Consider the following 22,812-nt stretch of genomic DNA (forward strand, 5'->3'; position numbering starts at 1 on the left):
ACACTTCTTTATAACTGAGTAATACTCCATTGTATAAAAATACTATATCTTTTTATCCATTCCACAGCTGACAGGTTGCTTATAAGATTTAGCAATAACGAATTGTGCTGCTATAAACACAGGTGAATGTATGTCACTGTGGCATGACGTTTTTAATTCTTCTGGGAAAATACCCAGAAGGGAATAGCTGAATGGGACCTCAATCCTAGTTTTTTGAGGAATGTCCACACTGATTTCCAAGTTGTCGCACCAGTCTACATTGCCACCAACAGTGGAGAGGTTCCATTTTACCCACCGCCCCACCAGCATTTGTTAGTGGTTGATTTCTTGATGGCTGCCATTCTTTCGGGAGCGAGATGGAATCTCAGTGTTGTTATAATCTGCATTTCTCGAATGACCGGTAATGTTGAACATTCTTCATATTTATGTGCCATTTGCATTTCTTCATCTGAGAAGTGCGTGTTTGTAACATACCTGATTGCCTTCCTCTCCCCATTCCCTTTCTCTTTTCTTCCCCTCCCCACAACTCCATTCATCTTCACTAAAAGTCTCTTTTACTTTCTGGTCATCTCTCTTCTGAAAAGTTATCTTACATTTTTTCTGGATTCTCCATATGAAAGAAAACATGCAATATTTGACTTTCTGAGTCAGGCTTACTTCACTTAACATAGTGTCTCCATTTCCATCCACTTTTCTGCAAATAACATGATTTCATTCTTCTTTTTGGCTGAATACTATTCTGTTGTTTATATATACCATACTCTATTCTTTTACCTATGAATGGGGGAATCCAGGCTGCTTCCACAGCTTAGCTCTTGTAAATTAGTCATGATGAAGATGAGTATGCCATTATCTCTATAGCATGCCAACTTTAATCCTTTTAAAGCTGTAGGAATAGTACATCTAGACTGAATAGTAGCTATAGTTCAGTTTTTTTTTGAAGAATCTCAATCCTGATTTACATAGTGGCTATTCTAATTTACATTCCCACTGCTGTAAAACAGTTCCTATCACCTGTGCTAGCATGTATTGCTTTTTGTATTCTCCATGATGGCCCTTCTGACTGAAATGAGAGAGAATTTCTCAATGTTTCCTTGACAGTTAAAGATACTGAATATTTTTAAATATACTTACTGACCATTTGACTCTGATTTCAGGAGCTGTTCCACTTTTTAGATGGGCTGCTTCCCATAAAATCTGACTAAAACTTGTGTAATTTTTCCTTTCCATCTATAGGATTAAGCATTATAATAGCAACCAGGAACGGCTTTTGACAAGCAGAAAAAACTGTTTTAAAGTTCCTGTGTCTTTAGGAGTACAGTTTAAATGGTACTTCAGACTATAAATGTTTAACCTTTCTAGTGATATAGGTTGTTTGATACTGCTTACTTTAAAAAAATATTCAAACACATAAAAATCTATTATTTGCACCTAGATTTTCTATAATTACATCTCAAGATGAAGTACTTTAATTATCTTAGGAAGTCACCTTCCATGAAGTGTTATGTCACTCTTGTAATGCAAAGTTAACACCAATCAAAATTTAAAAGGATGGCATTTATCTCAACTTCAATATGTAAAAATGTCATTAAATAAACCAAAAGGTTTATTTTCACAGGTAATAATTACTTCTTTACTTTAGAATCTACATAATAATGTACATATTTAAAAAGATATGCAACTCATTATACAAACACCATGTTACCTACTAATATGCAATATACCTACTAACAATGATGTTAACAGTTTGAGAAACAGCAACTCGAGTGTCATTTAAAAGGCCAATTAAACTGTCTCATATTTACAATTTTAACCATTTCATAAATACCAGCGTTGGTGAACCTATGGCACATGTGCCACTGTGGGTTGTTTGTGTATCACTGAAAGCTCTACAAGGTTCGTCATCAGTGAAAAATGTCAACATGGTAGTTCAAAGTCCTTCCACAGGGCTATCACATGAGTACAAGCTATGTACTCGCTATATGTTTTTTTTAAACAATGTCTCTATATTCTGATCCATAGCATACCTCATAGGCTTCTCCCGAAATAGTGATTGCATCATTCCAAACTGCGTTAACTTGAATCTCCACAGGTTTTCCAGAATCAGAAAGCACTTGTACTTTGGGGGAACTCACACAGATTGAAACCACTGAGTTCCGGTCTTGTTCTAAAGGGTTATAGACCACAAGATACCTGCAAAAACAGCTGAGTCACTATTGGAATCTAAAAATATTTTCATTTTTTTCCCATACTCTTTCTAAGACCTCAGTTTACAGATAGTCATTCAGCTAACAGGTGGGAAAGAATTAAAAGGAATATTCTGGTAGAACTCTCAGGAAACAAGTAATTTTATCAAAAGAAATAGCACACAATAGAAAGAAGATGATACAATGATTCAAAAACACTTGCTAAACAATAAAATGAGCCAGGAGTAGGGGCACACACCTGTAATTCCAGCACTATGGAAGCTGAGGCAGGAAGATCACAAGTTCCACTTCAGGCAACTTAGTAAAATAGTAAGAAACTGCCTCAAAACTTAATAAAAAATAAGAGTTAGGCATGTTGCTTAGTGCAAAGGCACTGAGCTCAAGACCTAATAGTTGAAAAAAGAAACCTTTTACAAATGAAAGATGTTCATCGCCTTATAATAACGCCTTTTCCATATCCCAGAAAATGGGTTTTTAAAAATATCATTTTAGTCACTGTCTAAAAGAATCTGCAAAATATAGTGAATACCATGATCTCTGCCTAATTTTGCTGAATAAAAAATTTAGTTTGTCTATTTGCAATTTAGCCTTATTTAATGCCAGTTAAAAATATGACCACTAAAACACAGAAAACTGTAATGCCACATTGGTAGAATCCCGTAACTCAAATGCATACTTTATATATAGGAGATCTTTACTGCTTAAGAAAGTAGTTTCTGGAAAACAGGTTACTTGAAATAAATCACTGACAATAAGGACCATATTGTATATTACAGATGTGAAAAACAATTTGATTGGGATTTAGGTAGAAAAAAAGAAATTAAAATCACTAAAATAAACTCAGATGATATTTATAACTACATACAATTTTTAGTTTAAAAATGAATGAACAAAGTTTTTGGCCGAATTTTTCCAGTATTTTATAGACACATTATGATACCATTTATGTAACATTTAATTTTTACAGAATAGTCTTAAATATAACTGTATTTATAAAAAATATTTGAAAGCTTAATAATTTTTATGCTTCTCTCTTAAAATTGATGTTCAAATAATTCTCGATTGAAGCAACCAACATCCTTGATTTTCCCACTATCATAACTCTGTCATAAATACACCATTTCATGGGCTTTGGTGAGAAGAAAGGTTCTACACAATTATCTGACAGATCACATGGAATCTGCATCCTTTGCATGATTTACGATTTTATTTTCTAAACAATTTGCATCATATAATCTCCAAATAAATCACAGTGCCTCAAACAGAATGTTTGACTAGCAACATTACTCAATGATTCACTATGACATATTTTCATGATCTGAAATATTTTGTTTTCCAAGACAAATTTGTAACTTCAGAAGCAGACTGACTAGTTAATAATAACCACATCTCCCTCTAATATATACTAGCTATAGATAGCAAAAGCAAGCTAACAGCTGTTGAATACATCAGAAGGCTTACTACGTTTCCTATAACTTGTTGCTTTCAATTGCGTTACAAATCATTCTGAAATAAACGAATACTTAAAATGACCAAAGTAAAACAATGAATAACAAAGGTAATGAAAGAGTAAAATCTATGAAACATTTCACTTACAAAGTGCTTATCAGGAGAAACATTTTGGTTTCAACAAATTCTGAGGTATCAAAGGTGATAATACAAAAATAAGCATCTCCTAATCCTATTAGCTCTACACACCTATGCATCAAGACAAGATCTAACCTTTATCATTTATGTTCACTGAAAGTCAATATTCATAAAAGAGATGAACAGATGAAAGAAGACACCTACTAAATACAAAAGTATTCAGGAAGAGCACCGAAACCTCCTACCATGAGCTAAAACTCCTATTTGTCCACAGAGGCAATTGCCAACCAGCGTGAGCATTTTATCCGGAGAGCTGAGCTCACATGATGGATTTGTCAACCCATCAGTACCTCCTACAGATCCCTACCAGAGCCTACAATTCCCATGATTGATTGATTTCCCACCCAAAACACACCTGGAGCATCACAGCTCTCAGGGAAATTACAATGTCAGGGTTACCAGTAGGAGAACATCATATATCTACTGAGCACCAGAAGAAAGACAGGCAACTGCCATTCATCCTCTATACCAAAGATGCAGATCACATTCCAAAAATGAGTGGTTTACAAACCTACTATCTAAAGAACTTTGGTCAACTGTAGCCTAAAGTCAGGTCAATTTCCCTGCTCTGTATATGCAGGTACCTGCACTAGTGGAACCTAAAATTCCTGCTAGAACATTCTTTGCAAGGGCCACTGCACAGACCAGTCATGAGACTGTAATAAAATGTAAAGTGTATCCTAGAGATAAATTAAGTAATAAATTTCTAGAATACCAATTCCCAAATAAAATTTTAAAAATGACTCACACTGAAAGCAAATAATAGTTTCAAGCATACATTTGGTTTTGTACCGCATAAATTCATTTTATAGTAAGCTATGAATAAGGTTCTATTTTGCTCCATTTTAGTAGCTAGTTAGTATTTGACCATAATGATGTTTGTACTGTAGCAAATTATTATGCAATTATCATGCCAAGAATCTATCATGCCAAAAACTAAATGTGTACAGTATACAAAGAGTTTAATGCTACACTAAGAAAATAATTTTTAACAGGATTAGAAACTCAGACCATGTTCTTCAAGTGCATGACAGTACAAACTTATCAGACACAGAAACTCCTATCTGTGCACATTCTAAATAGAATACAGAGAAATATAGTCATAAACTATATTTCCCTTAAAAACAAGTGTACTATTAAGAATTTGCTGAATTTTGTTGTCATTATCTTTAGTAGTTAATCATCTGTTAATATTGTGAATATTCTCAAACATGAGTTTTTTCAAGACTTTTATCTGTGATGACACCAACAAGTATTAGTATACTATCATGATATCACTTACCTACAGAAAATTAGCAATACTGATCAATACTAACAAAAGAGTACTACTGATATCCTGAAAATAATAGAGGGCTAATTTCTACATTACCTAGGAAACTACTATTTAGGAAACTCAGAGATTTATTGCTATTTTCCTTCCATTTCCTCTATATTAACATTAGTGTCTTGGCTAAATCAGTCACCAAGTTGCGTCTAAGCTCCTAGTTTTTAAATTTTTTAAACACTGACACTGGACTCTGACAACTTGGTGTTGTGGGAAATGGTTTTAATTTTATTTGTGCAAGGAGCTCTGATCTTTTGGAAAAAGTACCCATAAAGTCACCTGCCAGTTGAATTGGAAGTCACAAGATAATATACTATACTTTAGTTAAAAAAAAAAAAAAAAAAAAAAAACAGAGAAAAATTAAGACATACATGTTCATGTTAAACTAGGAATCAATTTGTGGGAAAATTGGAATTCCACTATAAATGTGGTTCTGTCCTTGAAGATTCTACAGAGCATTCCCTCACTCCTTTAGCAGAAGTAATCTGAGTTTTCTCTTTGAGGCAGATCCAATCAGTGTCCACGAGGATGTGAACAATAAGCTTATACCATCCTGGTTCCCCTCCTAGAAGGACTGGATGAAGCATGCAGCGGAAGGAATATGCTCCGTGCCCTTGTGATTATCATTCAGAGTTTTCCTGAATCTCTACCAGTCCTGGTCAGCAACCTGTAAGAAGTATCTTTTCATCCCTCCCACAAGGCAAATGAGGATCAGCAAGGTAGGTGCTAAGACAGGGCTCAGAATTCAGTCTGAACTCTGGAGCCATTCTCTTACCAACAGCACACACAACCAAGTAGATGAGTCTTTTTAGCAGCTAGAGTTTCCTGTGGAGAATTCCTTTGGTTCCAAATGCAAATGTGAAGAACTTGCTTTTTAGCTGTACCAAAGATTCCCACAGAGCCTCTCTCTTCAGGAAGCTCAGGATAGACCCAAACCTATTTCCACTGCAAGTACATAACACTTGTGAAAGAGAACTTATAAATGGGAATAATGGAATAGAAAAAAATCTTGCTGCATACACAAGAGTCTATCTTATGACTTCATAGTACTAGATAAGCAAAAACAATAACTAAGGAAAACATTTTTAAAGTACTATCTTTATGACTGCATAAGGAAAACAAAAGTGAAAAATATTTTTCATATCCTTCATAAGTGTGTTTAAAACCAGTTAAGCAAGCAACCAAAGGTTATGTGAAAAATAATTATAACTTCACATGCCTACCACAGTACCTGGTGCAGAATAATGCTGAATAAATAAATGATGAATAGATAATGCAGAAAAATCCTACTAAGAAAACTTAACATTTATAAATCACACCTACTACCATAAAGTTGTAGAGTTTTGTCAACATTTTCATTTTTAGTATTTTGATTCCTCAAAGATGCAAAAAGCTAATTAAGTCTTTAGTACAGATAGCGGAAATGACAGATCCGTGGTCATAAAGTTAAGAACAAACAAAACACCAGAGCTCTGATAATAACAACACATTAAAAATTCATTTTAATCAGGAATATATTCATCTTCTTTAAATTTATTAGTGAAACAATCCGAAGAAGAGTTGAGTATTCTGAATATAGAAATGCATGGGATTTTTAGATTTGAAGACAATTTGGTATTTTTCATCTTACTTTCTAGATTTAGAACACAATGCTTACCATACTATTCATCAGGAAAAAAATTCAAGGTGTTAAAAACAAAGTCTCTGAGAACTGTTAGATCTTTAAAACTGTGATCCCTGACTGTGTGGTCAGACACGTTCAAGGTCAAATTCCCACTATGCCACTGAGAAATGAAAGGCTTTGGACAAGTTATTTCATTTTTGCACATATATAAAATCAGGAGAGAAATTATTGGTACAGTTATAGGAAAGAAATTGTTGGTACAGTTAAATGAAGACATGCTGAGAAGACCACCTAGTGTAGACCAGGCACAAAGTAAACTCCCCATGACAATCCCTCTCTTTTCCCTTAGAAGATTCTCCTTGCAGTGTTATGACCAAAGATCCCAGTATATCATCACAGCAGCTGCAGGAAAGAATAAGTCAATGAATCTGAGCTATAAATCCTTGTTTTGAATAAGACACTTACAATTCAAAATAAATTGGCAAAGTCACATAGCGACCAACAGATCTCTTGAGCTAAGAGTTCTGATGACGTGGTACTGGCAGGCAAGGTCAGGGGATGAGGGCAGATAGAATATATACACATATGCAAAGTAACAACGTGGCCTGTGACCAAGAGGAAAGGAGGGAATGATACTGACTGGTATGTATGGCTGTACACTTAAGGATGTGAACACATAGTCTCTGTTATGGAAGTATCTTTGGACTAGGAGTGGACAGAGACAGAAACAAACTGTTGATTATAAGTTGTATAGACAGTCAGACTACAGCAGGTATGCCGTGTAGCATACACACACAAAAAGGAGCTGGATATGGTAGTGTACACCTACAATCCCAGTACTCTGGGAAAATGAGACAGGAGGATCACAAATTGGAGGCTGGACATCTTAGCAATTTAACAAAGCCCTGTCTCAAAAGAAAAATGAAAAAAAGCAAGGGAAGGCTCTGGGTTCAATCCCCACCAGACTAATCAATTATTTTAGATTAATTTTATGACAAATGAGTAGAATATACGTACAGAAAATCACAAAACTTGTTGGAGAAACATAAAAACTAAGAATCTTTTTAGTTGAGAAAATTAAAATAATGAAGAAAACAAAACTTTTCCCAATTAATTACTGAATTTTATGCAATATCTACATTAAATATTCTGTGATTGATTCCAGCTGAAATAAAATATTAACGCTTAAAAACAATACAAAATTAGTAGGAAAAGCAAATACATAATCTGTGGTGTGAAAGGTCTTAGCCATGGTTGAAAAAAAAAGTAAACAACAAAAGACTGACATATTTGGAACACAAGAAAAAGATTTTTTCTGTCTTAAAGAATTGGATTAGGAGAATTTTGGGAAGATGGTAAAGAAACAGCCTCTCTCAGACACTGGAATGTAGCAATGCAAGGAAGACAAGGGGAGGGAAGTTGATACTCTGAACCCAGAAAGGATCTAAAATGAGAACTGAAGCCCATAAGGAGAGCAACTCAAACGAAGGAGGAGGTAACTGGTAGAGCCCTGTTCCTGTGACAGGACTCACTGCTTGGGAAAAGGAGTTCAAAGCTGAGGATACACAGTGACTGCTGGTGACACCAGACCTTCATGGAGATATGCAGCAGCAGAAGGAACAGTGGACAAGAAGGACTGCACTAGCTGGGGGTGAGGGCGGAGGGCTTGGTCCTCCTTGAGAGGGGCCCATTTTGGAGACAGGCCCGATGAGCTTGGAACTTACAACAGCTGCTGGCTCCACGTAGGGGCTCCCAGCTGAGTTCAAGCCTGCAGAAGGTGCCCTGAGCGCTGCAGTCTGAACAGGTCTGGTCTCAGGCTCACTGAGATTCTCCACTACCCTGCGGTAAAGCTACTGCTGGCTTGCTGGGATAAATCAACACAGATCTAGACTCTGCCTCCACATGTTGCCTACCAGCAAAGACAAACCTGGAAGTGGACTTTTTTAAAAATCTTTTTTCTTGTTTTTTTGTTTTGTTTTGTTTTTTCTCCATCGTCTGATTTTGTTTTCATGAGTGTGAAAGTGTTTTCTAGCTTTTTTATGGTTGCTGTTCTGTTTTTTACTTTTATTTCTTGCTTCTTTCTCTCCTGTCTTCCAAAGTTTTCCATGGTCCCTGTTTGTCCTCTTTGCTTCCTGTTCCTCTTCTTCTACTTGTTTATTTTTTCCCTAACTCTTTTTAAATTTTCTCCCCTTAGGGTAAAATGGACATATTAAGGGCTTATTTACTGCATATAGTTTTCTGGTTTGCTTTGATCTTGTTATATTACCATAAATCTAGCTTATATGGTTAAAGGTAGCAAATTAACCGTCATCTCAGTTTGTCATTTTCTAGGCTGTGTTTGGTGCTACTGTTATTGCTGATTGTATCACTTTAGCCAATTGACATAATTATTTTAACCAGCTATTCTTCCTGGTATTCCAAGACGAGACTGCCTAAGGAACATAGAAAACACTGTGCGTCAGTGCCAAAGAACCAAGGCCTGGGACAAGCTGGCAGCAACTTCTCATCCCCAACAAACCAAAGTGGTAGGATCTTGCAACAGACTCAAAACCCAAAAACCAGCTATATCTGGAAGACACCTCAGAGAAGTAGTCATTCTCTAGAGGCTATTAACACTAACAATACAGCAACTCACCATAGGTGATTTACAAGCATCAACCCAGTAATCATATTAAAAAATTAGATTACAGAATAAAAATTAAAATATGAAAGAGATACTGGTTAAAATAAAACTCTTACAAATCAGTAGATATATCAGCATTCAAAAGAAAATAAGTGTTTTTTAAACTCCCAAATTGAATTTGAAAAATAAATGATGCTTACACTTTCAGAAACAACAGAGTAGTTGCTGACAGACAGAGCTCTGTTACTAGGCAACTTGAAGGGCCAGAGAGCAAACAGTGTTCATTTGCTTTAGGGTAACAGCGGTCTTAGCAAAAACAAGACCGCTTGCTAAGCGATCTTAGCAAGAAGTGAGTAGCCTTCTATAGCCATCAGAGGTCCAGCACATGCAAGGTCCAGGACAAAGCCTGAAGGAAATGACTGGAGTGCCCAGAAGACACAAGACCATCTGGGGGACTAGGGAAGTTAAATAAGTACACAGTTGGTTTTCTCATCTGGACTATAACAATACTGGGATTACATAGAAAGGAAGCTTAAAATCTACACAGAGAGCCTCTGAAAAGCAAAGGAGTGCTGTCTCAGTTTTAGAGCTCACTATACAGTAGGACTCCAGAGTACAGGAGGTCTCAGTTAAAAATTCAGAAAGCTAGTGAACAAGAGAGTAAGCAAATCATTTCAATTCAGTGTAGCCCTTAGCAGAGTGATACATTCTAGCAGGAAGATATTGTGGACCTCTGAAAATTTTACACACAATGTCTGGTATTCAATACAAAATTATGAAGCTTACCAAAAGATAGAGCCATATAACTGAACACCACATGGGCAGTGGCGAAAAGAAAACAGAACCATAATTACACAAGGCCTAGGTACTAGAGTTAGCTGATCAGACTTTAACGTAACAATTAGTATGTCCAAGAAAAGAGAAAAACATGAATACTATAGATGAAAAAGAAAAAAAAATACATCAATTGACAAAATGCCAAATAATCAAAATTTTAAGAAGATGAATATTTGAAATGAACTACTCTGTCCATGTGCTTTAACATGAGTACCTTTGGCAGAAGAAATCAATACAAAATACACACTGAAAGAGACCAAAAAAATGGCAATGGAAAAGAACCTTTATGAAATACAAAATATTCTGGATTATATATGCAAAATGAGAAGGAAAGTATAAAAATATAGAAAAGTCCAAAAGAAAAAAATGAAGCTGTTAATTGATATTTCTAGATTATGGGATTATTAGTAAATATTCTGATGTAAACAATCCACTAAAAAGTATGTATTTTTAAAATACTCAGAAAAATAAGCAGACTTTTAAAGGGAGGTGAAAGGCGTGGATAGAAGCAGTCAGGGAAAGGAAAATCCACTCCGGGAAGGATGACTCCAAGAATAAAGACACTATATGTTTAAGAACAGAGAGACTATCCAATAGCACTATGATCTATCCGTCAAAGTAGACCGCTGAAATGCCAATATTTGATGCTAAAAAGGAAGATAAATCCTCAAACCCAGAGAAGAATGAGTTGTCTTTATGATACTGCAAGGAGCTTCACACTTATATGCCAGTGATGAGGCATGCCTAACAGGTTTAAAAATGGTCACGTTTTCATTTTCATTTTTAACACCGACTTCTAGTTGCCAGGCGAAGGAAAGATTTAAAGGATGAAAGTTTGAAGCAGGAAGATCAAGTAATAGACCAGGTAGGAAAGGTAAATACCTTAGTTACAAGAATAATAAAAATAAAGGGCACAAACCTGAGAAACATACAGCAAATCTTACTAGCTGGATTTTTCTTTTATTCCTTGGAAAAGCCTGGATGATAAAGGGAACTGTAACTCCCCTTCTGCAGTAAGGATAGGGCAGGTGTGGGGGTGCCATTAACCAAGACTGAACACCTAAAGGGGGAATGATGGGGAGAGGAGCTGGGATGAAGGTGCGACACCCAGGTTTAGACCTCTCTCGAAGTCTAATGTCAGACTGGATATGCCATGGAAACACCATGTTTTAGGAAGCAGCCACAGCCCAAGGAATATAAGTGGTCTTCAAAAAATGAAACAAGGCTACAAGACAGATTCTTCTTCCTGGGGCTGTCAGAAAGAACTAGTTCTGTCACCATGTTGTTAATCCCGTAAAAATAACTTTGGACTCTTTGCCTGTGAAACACTAAAGTAATGTATTTTGGGGTTTTTTGGTTTACTTTTGAAAAATGAATTTTGCCAAATATATAGTTCAGATTGGCTACTCGCTACATAGCCCAGGCTGATCCTGAACTCATGGCAATCCTCCTGCCTCAATCTCCTGACAGGTGTGTGTCACCATGCCCAGCCAATATATTTGTGTTTTCTTGAGAACTATGTGTTGGTGATTTCTTTATGGCAGTAACAACTTATGGCAGCAAACTAATATACCAGATTATACTAATCTATTGAAAAATGCTATGTAAGCTCCAGTTACATATCACAGAAACTAAAGACCTTTAGCACTAATCATATGTAACAGAACATTCAAAGTCCTGGAAAAGGGAACCAGGATGGACAAAGAGCAATAGGAAGAACTCAGAGGCCCTAAAAAGTGGTTCCAATCCCTGACTGAAAGGAAGTGTCCCCAGCACCCTGGTCCTCCTTCACCTGGCAGGGGACTCCCTTTCCCCTCTGCATCAGCCTATCAGGGCCCAAAATGAACCCCACAACTAACAGCAAGAAACAAACAAAGCCTCTACTTTCTCTAAAAGAAATGACGGATGGTCCCTTATACTGGCTAAAATGGTTACTCTTAACTTTTTAAAATTCTGTTTAATTTAAATCTTTGAATATCTCATGCTGGGCCCATTTGCTGGAGGTTATAAAATCTTTCATAGTTCTGAAGCCTCTGGGTTTATAAACCTTTCTTTTTCTATAAAATAGGTTGCAAACATTAACTATTTTCCCATAAAAATTCCTCAAGAAACTATAAAACAACAGTCAAATTTATTGTCAGTTGCTTGGTTCTGAAAGTTGTATTTTCAAGGAGTAAAATTAGAAATGATTTCCAGAATTATCCAGCTAAGTAATAACTATGTCCTGATGGGCGAAGGTGAAAAACTTCAACCTTAAGATAAGGAATGCATTTTCTGTCAGCAAAGATAGTTGGGATTATGCTCCACATAGTAGTAGGGCTAGCTGATATTTCTAAAACATGAAACTTTAGTCATTTTTCAAATATTTAGGAAAAATAACTTTTTAAAAATTCATGGAAAAAGCATTCTGAATTTATCATGTTATGAGAGTCACGTTCAAGGCGAAGACTCAAGTTTGAAAGCTTGAGACAGGAAGATGACAAGTTCAGCTGAGGCAACTCAGCAAGACCCTATCTGAAAATAAAAAGTGAACTTGGGTGTGGCCAGGTGTGCAGGCAAAGGCTTCAGTGTCAGCATCACTAAAACAAGCACCCCTGGGGCTGGGGATTTAGCTCAGCGGCATAAGCACCTGCCTTGCAAGCAGGCAGTCATGAGTTCGATCCCTGGTACCGATAAAAAAGAAAAAGATAAAACAAAAAAAAAAATTAAAAAAAAAACACCCCCCCCCCCAAACACAGGCAGGGAAAGAAGCACACTCTATGTGTGATCAGATGGAAATAAAAAGTTGCCTTCTGCACAGCAGTAACATGACAGTTTCCAAAGCTGCTCATCAGCTAAATAATTTCAACAAGAATTCTCCACAAATCCATGAATTCCATGAAGTATTACTAGTAGGATATATTAGTTAACAATGAATAGTACAACATTACTAAGTACCCCACAAGATGGTATCTTAAAAATACCGATTGAATAAAGAATTCCTACTACTAATAGACAAAGTCATGAATCAAATACAGAATTGTATTAAAGAAATGTTTTTGTTGTTTTCAAAGCTAAATATATTTGACTAAGTTGGTATCAGAAAGTTTTTCAGAGGTTATGGTAACAATCGCAATAAAAGCAACATCACCTAGCAATTAATGAGCATTTAGGACAGTGCTGGCCATACAGTATGAGCCTGAGTTACTTGAATTCAGTTTTAATACCTTAACAATCACCTTACAGAGTCCTAAAATCATGCCAATTTTATAGATATATGATGATTCTGTATCCTACTCAGGGTTGTATAATCATTCAAGTAGTAGATCTAACAGTCACATTCAGCAAGACTCTGAGGCAGGCTGAGGTCACGGAGGTGGTCACTGCCCTCCTGCAGTGTGTGAGGCTATGCCGGTGCACAGACACACCGTGTGGAGCACTGAGAATCCATCACTCTCTCACTGCGCCCTCGTCAGACGGCTCTCTCCACATCCCAGCACAGAGTCTTCAGTCAATAAAGATGCTCCCAACTTGCAGGGGCAAACCTGGGTAAGAGGTGTTTCTCCAAAATGGTAACATTAGACTACTCATGTTCTGCTGCCTGGAACATCACCCTAAAAACGTCTGTCAGTAAATTCCTACTATTTGTAAATGTGGTTAAGAGGGAATTTGCCATAGAGCAGTTCTTCAGTGTACAATCCTGTTGATATTCTGGAAGACAGGCCCTGGACCCCAGGTACCGGTTCTTCAACATACTAGATAATTCTTCAAAGTTGAGTTTTCTACCCAAATCTTCTTTTTCTGGTATTTATCCAAGTGAATGCTTTAAAAATGCACTACATGAGAGAGCCAAATGTCAACTGGATAAGACCACAGAGATCATTTATTTTTCTCTTTGTTTTCTTTTCTTTCAACTTCTACCTCTTGCAAGACACAGCAGATGAAACTGAAATTTCAAAAACAGGAAATGATGGGTCTAGAATCAGCCCTTAATTCTAAGGGCAAGGCTTCCTTTATAATGCTATGTGCTAGATCCTGAGGTCTACCCAAAGCTCAGTAGCTCAGAAATAGAAGAGTTAGTATTATTAATATCATTAAATTTATAACAACAAATGCAGCCCAGTATTATAAATTAAAATGTTAATCTTCTAAAGTATAGCTATAAATTTCAGGGTTTGTCCACAAGGTTAAGAGTATTTCTAAAACTATAAAACGTGACCAATGTAGAAGCAACGTGTAATCATGAAGACTGAAAAATCTTGTAACTATATCTAGAGTACAACAGAAAAGAGTAAATCAATTAAAAGGATAAATATTCATAAGTATTCTAAAACTTTCAATAGTAAAGCAATAAAAAGAACCAGAAAAATTGCACATATTTTTGACTGACCCCAGGAGTCTTGTTGTCAATTAAGTTGTTTTTACTCTGAGTTTTGCCTAAAACAAAAATACCATCTGTTTTACCTAAAACATGAAGATGTTCTATTTGCTTGTCAATTCAGAAATCACATCTGTAGCCATTTTCTGAAAAGACAGTGAAAGACATTGTATTTATGGGTGACTGCATAAGGAATGGTGTTCAGTCAAAAGGTAATTTTCATCTACAGGAAGAAAATTTCCTTTCTCCAATGAATAAAGTGCTGTAATTTTGAAAAACTATATAGTATATAAACAGAATGATTTTCACCGGTAAAAAAAGATCTTAAAAGTTAACATAGTAAAATAAGGTTGTTTTGCTGTTAAAGACGGAAATGCCAAATACATTCGTATTCAATTTGTGCATCTCTGTTGACAATTGAAATCTATCTTGTGCGAGGTTTCCAGGTGAATAGAGGAGAAAACAACTTTTTATTGATACTACATCTCTTCATTTCAGTGAGCCATCATATAAGTAGTAAAAATATGAAAACAACAGAATATCGACCACTTCCTATTTGCAAGACTTTTAGAAACAATTTTGGCCCTAGGAAAGAGTCCCTATTATACAATTCAATGAATCAATTGAAGAAGACATCACTGGGTAAGAGATGAAACATCACTCACAGTGAATGCAAACACAATGTCACAAGGGAAGAAAAACACACAAACTAATCAACTACCTACATCACTTTAAATATATGTGCCTACAACAAATCTGAAACCCAGGTATATCTTCCTTTGAAAGGCAGCCCAATTTCACACGTAATTGTCTCACCTAAAAAAAAATAAAATTAAATAAAACTACTCTCCAAATAAGGTGTGTGTGGGGGGGGGGTAAGTCCAAAGGCTCTTTTTAAAATTTTTCTTTTACCACAAAGTTGTGAAGGGTTCTGCAGTCCAAGATGGGCTTGAAGCCCTTTCTGCCTTTTTCACAACCAGGATACCTTCACTAAAATCCTTTTCCTTGTTCCTCTTGTAGTGCACGCCTTATTAATCTGCATTTAGAAGGAAAAAAATCTGGTTCAGAAGAGTAGAAGACTGAAATATCTTTAGTCTACGGCCTGAACTGCTTTTAATTAATTAGTTTTACATTAGCAATTTCAGAAGACATGTTGGACACTAACAGTAGTCCCATGGAAGGCAGAAATTGGATGAAGAAATAAATGTTCAGTAATTGGGAAAAAAACTACTCTCTCAGATCATCATCAATAATCCCATCCACTCCAATTAAAAGTACTTAAAATCACTCATATTCCAAAGAGCTAATTTCTTTAAACTGTTTCACAATGTATTACACAACTTCAGCTAATGAGCAGGCTGTGGGGGACCCTGGTATTACAACAAAAACAGAACAGTTCAATATTTACAAAATCTGACAGACATATCAATATTAATAGTATCCTTTGACACAACTTCAGCGCCTTCTCAAAGTTTTTCTTAGTTTCTACGAAGCTATTTCTAAATACTTTAGCTACAATTATTATAATCCTTCTTGCATTATTGGTGATAGCACTGATGGTAATCCATATTATAAGGTATGCAATTCATCAGAGAGAGACAGACAGACAGACAGAGAGAGAGAGAGACTGAGAATGATTATGGTTCACTGATGGAGTAATTACAAGATATTCCAAGCCCAAGGTAAAATCTCTTTAATATCATCATACAAACTATACAACTAAGACATATTATGTAAAAATATTACTTCACTGTATAATAATCTGACAATAAACTATAAACACAAAGCTAGTTGAGAAAGTTTGATTTAAAATATAAATAAAAAGGCAATTAAAACATACACTAACCAGGCAATTTAGCAGGTGTTCTCTGAGCACTTAACTACTTTGTCACTGCTTTTGAAGAAATAAAACTTAAAAACTATCATTTCAAATGCAATGTTTAATTACTTCACAAATAAAATCGAAAATAATTTTGTACCTAGGAGCAAAATCACAGCAGACTAACTGTAAGATCTTGGAAAGGATACGTTTTTAAAATGCCAATGCGATTGATGAAAAGAATGATTTAAGATACTACCATGCCTTGGAAGTACTAAAGCGGCAAACCTCAAACTGTACATCACTTGAAAATCAAAGTAAGAGGCTAAGCGTAGCCTACTGACATTTTTTCAGGTTTCCAGATGCAGTAAAAATGTACTCAATATGCAATTATATCACTTCAGGCCACCTGTCATAAACCTTAAACTGCCTAATGAGAGAACCACAAGAAATATTTCAGGAAGTACAAGAATGGAATAAGAATTTAAAAACAAAACAAAAGGAACAATGAATTCTTACAAGCAAGCATGGAATACAAGGTAGTTATACCAGACAGAATCGTGGGAAAGATTCTCACACTTTATAGTTGATTCCTGAACATCTTGTGCTTGGGGAACATGGTGCACAGAGGTGAAGTGTCAGCACAGTTCAATCAGCAATGATTTCCTCAAACTCAGACACTTTTTAACAAACGTTTTAAAGCAATGGAAATCCGGACAGCAGAACAAACTTGGGCACCCGCTCATGTCAGAGTTACAATCCAATGGCATTCCGAAGTCAAGGTGATTTCTGCTGCACTGTGCTATTACTCAGAATCTTACTAAAGTATTTTAAGCAATTCGGTATTTTCCCCAAACCACTAATCCACAGATCTACAATCTCTAATCTATGAAATTCAAAAGGCACAGAAAAATCAAAAACTTCGTAACTTATTTGTTGGAAAAACCTAAAATGAACTGACAGAAAGCTATGTAGAATCTCTGCTTACCTCATTGGATTTGAACATTTAAAAATTTTTAAGCAGACTTTTATAGCATTATGCTGCACAGACAGATACAATTTTCCTAAAATTAAAAAAATATGAATTCACAAATATATCTCCTCCTGAAGACTTCAGGTAAGGTACTTTGGACTGGTTCTTAGAGGCAATCTACACAGAAGATTCGAAGATACACGCTACTGAAAAGAAACCCTTCTGTGTACGTTCTAAGGAAGAGAGAATCAAGAACTAAGAGGGTCAAGAAGAAAACATCTTCCAGAACAGTGCTATACAGGACAGGGATGCAAAATAAACCTATCATTGAGTGAATGAGCATACAAACCACGGAATATGGTATACTTTAACATGATCCCAGAGTTTACTGAAAATAACTGTTTAAGAATACTCTATTTTCTTAATAGTTAAATATTCCATTCAAAACCAAGAACATGTTACAAGCCGTCAACTGTCAACCGTGGAACTTGCTCATTAGAAATTCAACTTAAGAAGATACATCAAATCCAAGATGATTCTAAATTTAAAAATATTCTCACAAGGATTCATCACTATGGGGCAAAATTTGCCTATTTATCTCTCAAATACAATATGTAAGTTTTTTCTCATAATTTTTACCTTCTTCCCTCATATTTTGAGTTATTAACTTAGTAACACTATTTACTAACCATTCCTCCATATTTCATTAAATTAGTCACAATTTCTTTAATTCACAAGTTATCTTGATTTCTCCATAAAACTTTAAGACAAATTTAATAAAAACTTAAGGTAAAGCTTCAGAGTCATCAATCCCATGATCTTATTACAAAATAGCATTACAAAAGGCATTTTTCTATTTTTATACTTTATATAAAATTTTAAAGATGCAGAATATATGATCAATCTATTACTGATAAAGATGTTAAGTCTTTTAAGATAATTGTTCACATGGTAAACACAGCTGAGACGGTTCTCTCCATCTCGGTATCTAATTATTTTTGAAGGATGGATTCCCTCCAGCACGGTCCCAGTTCAAATACTTCAAGCACATACACGAGCTTGTTTTCCACAAAAACTGCTAGGTGCCATGTTAGAATGATGAACACAACCCATTCTACAACTCTCCAAGGTTACAGCAGGTCTCTTTAGATGAACATTACACAAGATGCAATAAAAAATGCAGTGAATATTTAAATTTGTAAAATTCTTACAGCGAAAGACACAGGGCCATTTATCTCCCAAACACTTCCTTCCGTCTTTGAATACACTCACCCCACTGTTCGCATTCATTTCTCAAGCAGTTCTGAAAGCCATTTCCCACAAGTATCTTTAGTTGCACTGTGGTGCCTTCCCTGATAGTCTAAATCAATTCAAAACATTTACCTTTCAGGGTCATTTTGACTTTGAGGAACAATCAAAAAGTTGCACAGTGCCAGATCCAGAGAATAAGGAGGAGGAAGACCCACTGTAATGTTTTTATGAGCCTCCCTCTCAGTTGGATGGCACTTGGAAGCAGTAGAGACGGCATCTTTCATCAGACCTCACAAATACAAAAAAGAGGACTTAACGAACTACTTGAGAAAGTGGCAGGAGTGAGTGATGGGGTAAGCATGTTGTAAGTGAGGGGAGAGTGTCTTGAGAGGGGTTAACAGTACTCTCTTACTGTAATAAGTTCTTAAAATTCAAACATTCATTGTAAATTCTGACTGCACCTCTTGCATGTGGTGAGTGGGGGACAGCTGTGGATAAACAAACATGGACACATGTAACAGTGACACACCTCGTCTGATCTTAACAAGTTTCCAAATGATGTAACACCTAAGCTGAGACCTAAAAGACAACCAAGAATTCATCCATTAATTGTTTAGGTATGTATGTCTGCACACGTGCATATGTTTGGGGTCTTTAGACACTTTCTTTCGAGGCATCAAGGTCGAGGCATGATATGTTAGGGAATTCATACATCAAGGGGCTAGAGCATACAGGGCGAGAGGGTGACAGAAAATTCTACAGACCAAAATGCTGATGCAATAGCTAAGCCGGTCTACAGCTTAAATATGGAACAATAGAAAAATGATGAATTTTGAACTAAGGAATTACAACATCATTACTATTTGAGTGAGCAGTAAGTGCTGGTCCTGAACTATGAAGTCACCTACAGATTCTTAATCATGGAACAGTGTATGAGTCAGGGACATCAGCCACAGACAGGGCTGTTGCCACCACCGAGGGGAGAAACAGCAGCAACCTCAGTGGTGTTGAAGGTGGAGAGAATGGGTGACCTTAAGGTATGCTTATAAACCAGCATGGAAAGCACTACTGTACATTTGGATATAAGCTGCAAGTAAAAGAGAAAAAGAAAAGATGATGGGGCAGTTTTATACTTTGTTTTCCAAAGTACCACACTTTGAGAGTGAAAGGAACCACTAATAAATAGCTGTATATATGGCCACACTACAGAGAAAGAGCTTGAGACCACAGAACAGGTTCAGATGGGGAGAAAGAGTTCCACTGATCACAATGAGATGTACTGCTCCCGCGTCATCCTAACAGAGACATTTACTTGGAGTAAGAGTGTGTGGATCTGGAACTCGGGAGACGATTCTCACCAGAGATAGCTATCTGAGGAGTTAGCATTACACTGATAGTAAATGAAAGCATTACATTGACCGCAATGAAGGCATTACACTGATCCTAAATGAAGGCAACAAGTACGATGTATCCCTCTTACCAGAAGCTTCCATCTGCTCAAACTGCCTGAGGAAAAACAATTACCGAGGCTCTCCTACAGGCTCCTACTTAGCTACCCCTTCAGATGTTAATGCAATCTGAGCTAACAGACCAATAAAGTGGGAGCAAACCCCCTTAAAATCCGTAAAAATGCTTTGTTTTCACTAGATTAAGTTAGTCCAATGCCCTTTTAATTGCTCCTTTTTTAATTCTTAACTTTGATGCATCCAAGAGTCCATAGAGAAGATATTATCAAGAATTGTTTTCAAAAGTGCAGCTCTGGGATAGTCATTATAACGAAAGGTGTCCAATAACTGTTTTCTTCATAAATACTATCAAAAGGAATTATGCAACTGTTTTTGTTATTTTTAAAAATGTTTGCTTATTGTTTTCTCGTTTCTATTGCTTATTTTCATGCATGCACGTGACTTCTACTTTGGTTTCCATGGTATTTTACACTGTCTTGTCAAATTTTCCCACATCGATGGTTGCTTCACAGGGATATCTAACTTTGTTTTACTGTTAGATCTATAATTGAATTGAATCTCCCTCTCTTCTCTCATTTCTCCTTTACAGTTCTTTCCTTTCTATTCTTTCTTTACTTCTTTCATGTCTTCTCTGTTCTTCCATTTTTAAAACTATATTACTGATCTTATTCTGATTATCATTAAATTCTTCATAGCCTATTGTATATTATTACTCTTCCTATCTTTTCCTGGGTCACTGACAGAATAGAGATCTTTTAAAACAAGTTCTCAATTAGATGATAATACATATGTTGCATCTCAATTGCTGTTACTGATCATTACTGTCTCCTCTCTAAGCAGTGCTGGGCACCAAAAGTAGCATTAGAACCAGACTGAGTGAGCACTTTCACAAAGACACACCCACACAACATAGGGCCTCTCACAAACAGAAAAGGACTCTAAAAAGACCTTTATAGAATAGTGGTAGGAATGGTCACCACTACTAATCTGTAAACATCAATGCAAAACCAGAAAGCAACTAGATGCCTATAAAAATTTCTAACTCCCCAGGGTATCCCTACAGATACCAAAGTGAACAAAATTCCAGACAAAAGAATAAAAAACTATTAAAATGATCAAAGAGAGCAAAGAAGAAGAGATAAATAAGCAGCTGAACAATTTAATCACTAAAATGACCAATGAGCTCAAAAAAGATACAAATAAGCAGCTGAATGAATTAAGAAGACAATGCAGGACATAAAAGAATACTTCAGTAAAAAGATAGAGGTTCCAAAAAAGAACCAAACAAAAATCAGGGAAATGAAACCTCAATTAGTGAAACAAAATAATGCAGAAGTCTGGACAGTACACATGAATCAGAAGAAAGAATACCAGGACCTGAGGACAACATGGATATACAACGATTCAAACAGTAATAAAGAAAAGAAGACAAAACAGTAAATAGAATATTCAAGATCTCTTGGTAACTCTCAAACAACAAATTTAAGATGAACTGGCTTCAAAGATATAAACAAATATGGGCTAGTGATATACACTAACTGTTACCTGAAATTATTCCAGCAAATTTCTACACTTTGGAGAATGATACTCAAGTAACAGAGGGGTTTAGAAAAACCAAACAAAACTAAAAAAGAACTTCTCCATGACACATTATAATCAAAAGGCTAAAAATTCAAAACAAAGAGAAAGACACTGAAAGCTGTTGGACAGAAATATGATTTCAATTATTAGGTCAATTTTAGTAGCAGATTTCTCAAAGGCCAGGAGAGACAGGAATGATATATTTCAAGCTCTGAGGCAATGTAACTGCCAGGGCAGATTACTATATCCCAAAAGGTTATCTTTCAAAATTAAACAAGTAAAGACCTTCCTAAATAAACTAAGGAAATTTATGACCAATAAGCCTCCACTGCAGAAAATACATAAGGGAATGTTAAACACAACACTGGATGATAATCACAACCAAGATAAAAGGAAATAACAAATGTCACTGGAAGAGAAGATAAATGAGTATATATGAATAAAACAACAGAAAAACAACAAAGTAACAGGAATTCATATATTCCTTTTAATCACAATACAAATGGCCTTAATTTTTCAATTAAAAGACACAGAAGAGCAAAGTGGATAATAAAACAAGAGCCTACAAAACTACTCTGATAAAACAGCATGGTACTGGCAAAGAAATAGACCTGAGGATCAATGGAACGGATTAGAAGATGCAAACACAACTACAAAGACACTCAGCCATCTTATATTTGACAAAGGGGCTAAACATGTTCACTGGAAAAACGACAGCCTCTTTAATAAATGGTGTTGGAAAAATTGGCTCTCCACATGCCAAAGAATGAAACTAGACATGTCTATCACCATGCACTAAACTAAAGTAGAAATGGGTCAAAGATCTAAATATTAAAACAGAAACACTACATCTACTAGAAGACAAGGTAGACAGAAATCTTGGAGACTAGGGGTAGGCAGAGAATTCATGAACAAAAGCAAACTGCAGGAGAAGTACTTCAAAGAATCAACAACTGGGATCTCATCTTATTAAAAAGTTTTTGCACTTCAAAAGAAATCACCAACAAAGTGGAACGAAAACCCACAGATAGGAAAGAATTTTTGCCAGTAGTCCTTCAGACAAAGGATTTATATCCAGAACATAGAAATAATTGGAAAACTTC

At 35.9% G+C, this 22,812-nt stretch overlaps 1 protein-coding gene across 1 annotated transcript in view; it reads right to left on the minus strand.

The window, feature by feature from the left end:
- Positions 1-22,812, minus strand: part of Man2a1 (mannosidase alpha class 2A member 1) — a 162,335-nt gene that overhangs the window by 46,881 nt on the left and 92,642 nt on the right. The window contains exon 13 of the mRNA XM_063245471.1: positions 2,028-2,193. Coding sequence (XP_063101541.1) covers positions 2,028-2,193 — 166 coding nt within the window. The remainder of the gene's footprint in view (positions 1-2,027; positions 2,194-22,812) is intronic.

Source organism: Cavia porcellus, unplaced genomic scaffold (assembly GCF_034190915.1).
Source record: "Cavia porcellus strain 051 isolate PalLab524CR breed Dunkin Hartley unplaced genomic scaffold, mCavPor4.1 scaffold_2, whole genome shotgun sequence".
Classification (NCBI taxonomy): Eukaryota; Metazoa; Chordata; class Mammalia; order Rodentia; family Caviidae; genus Cavia; species Cavia porcellus.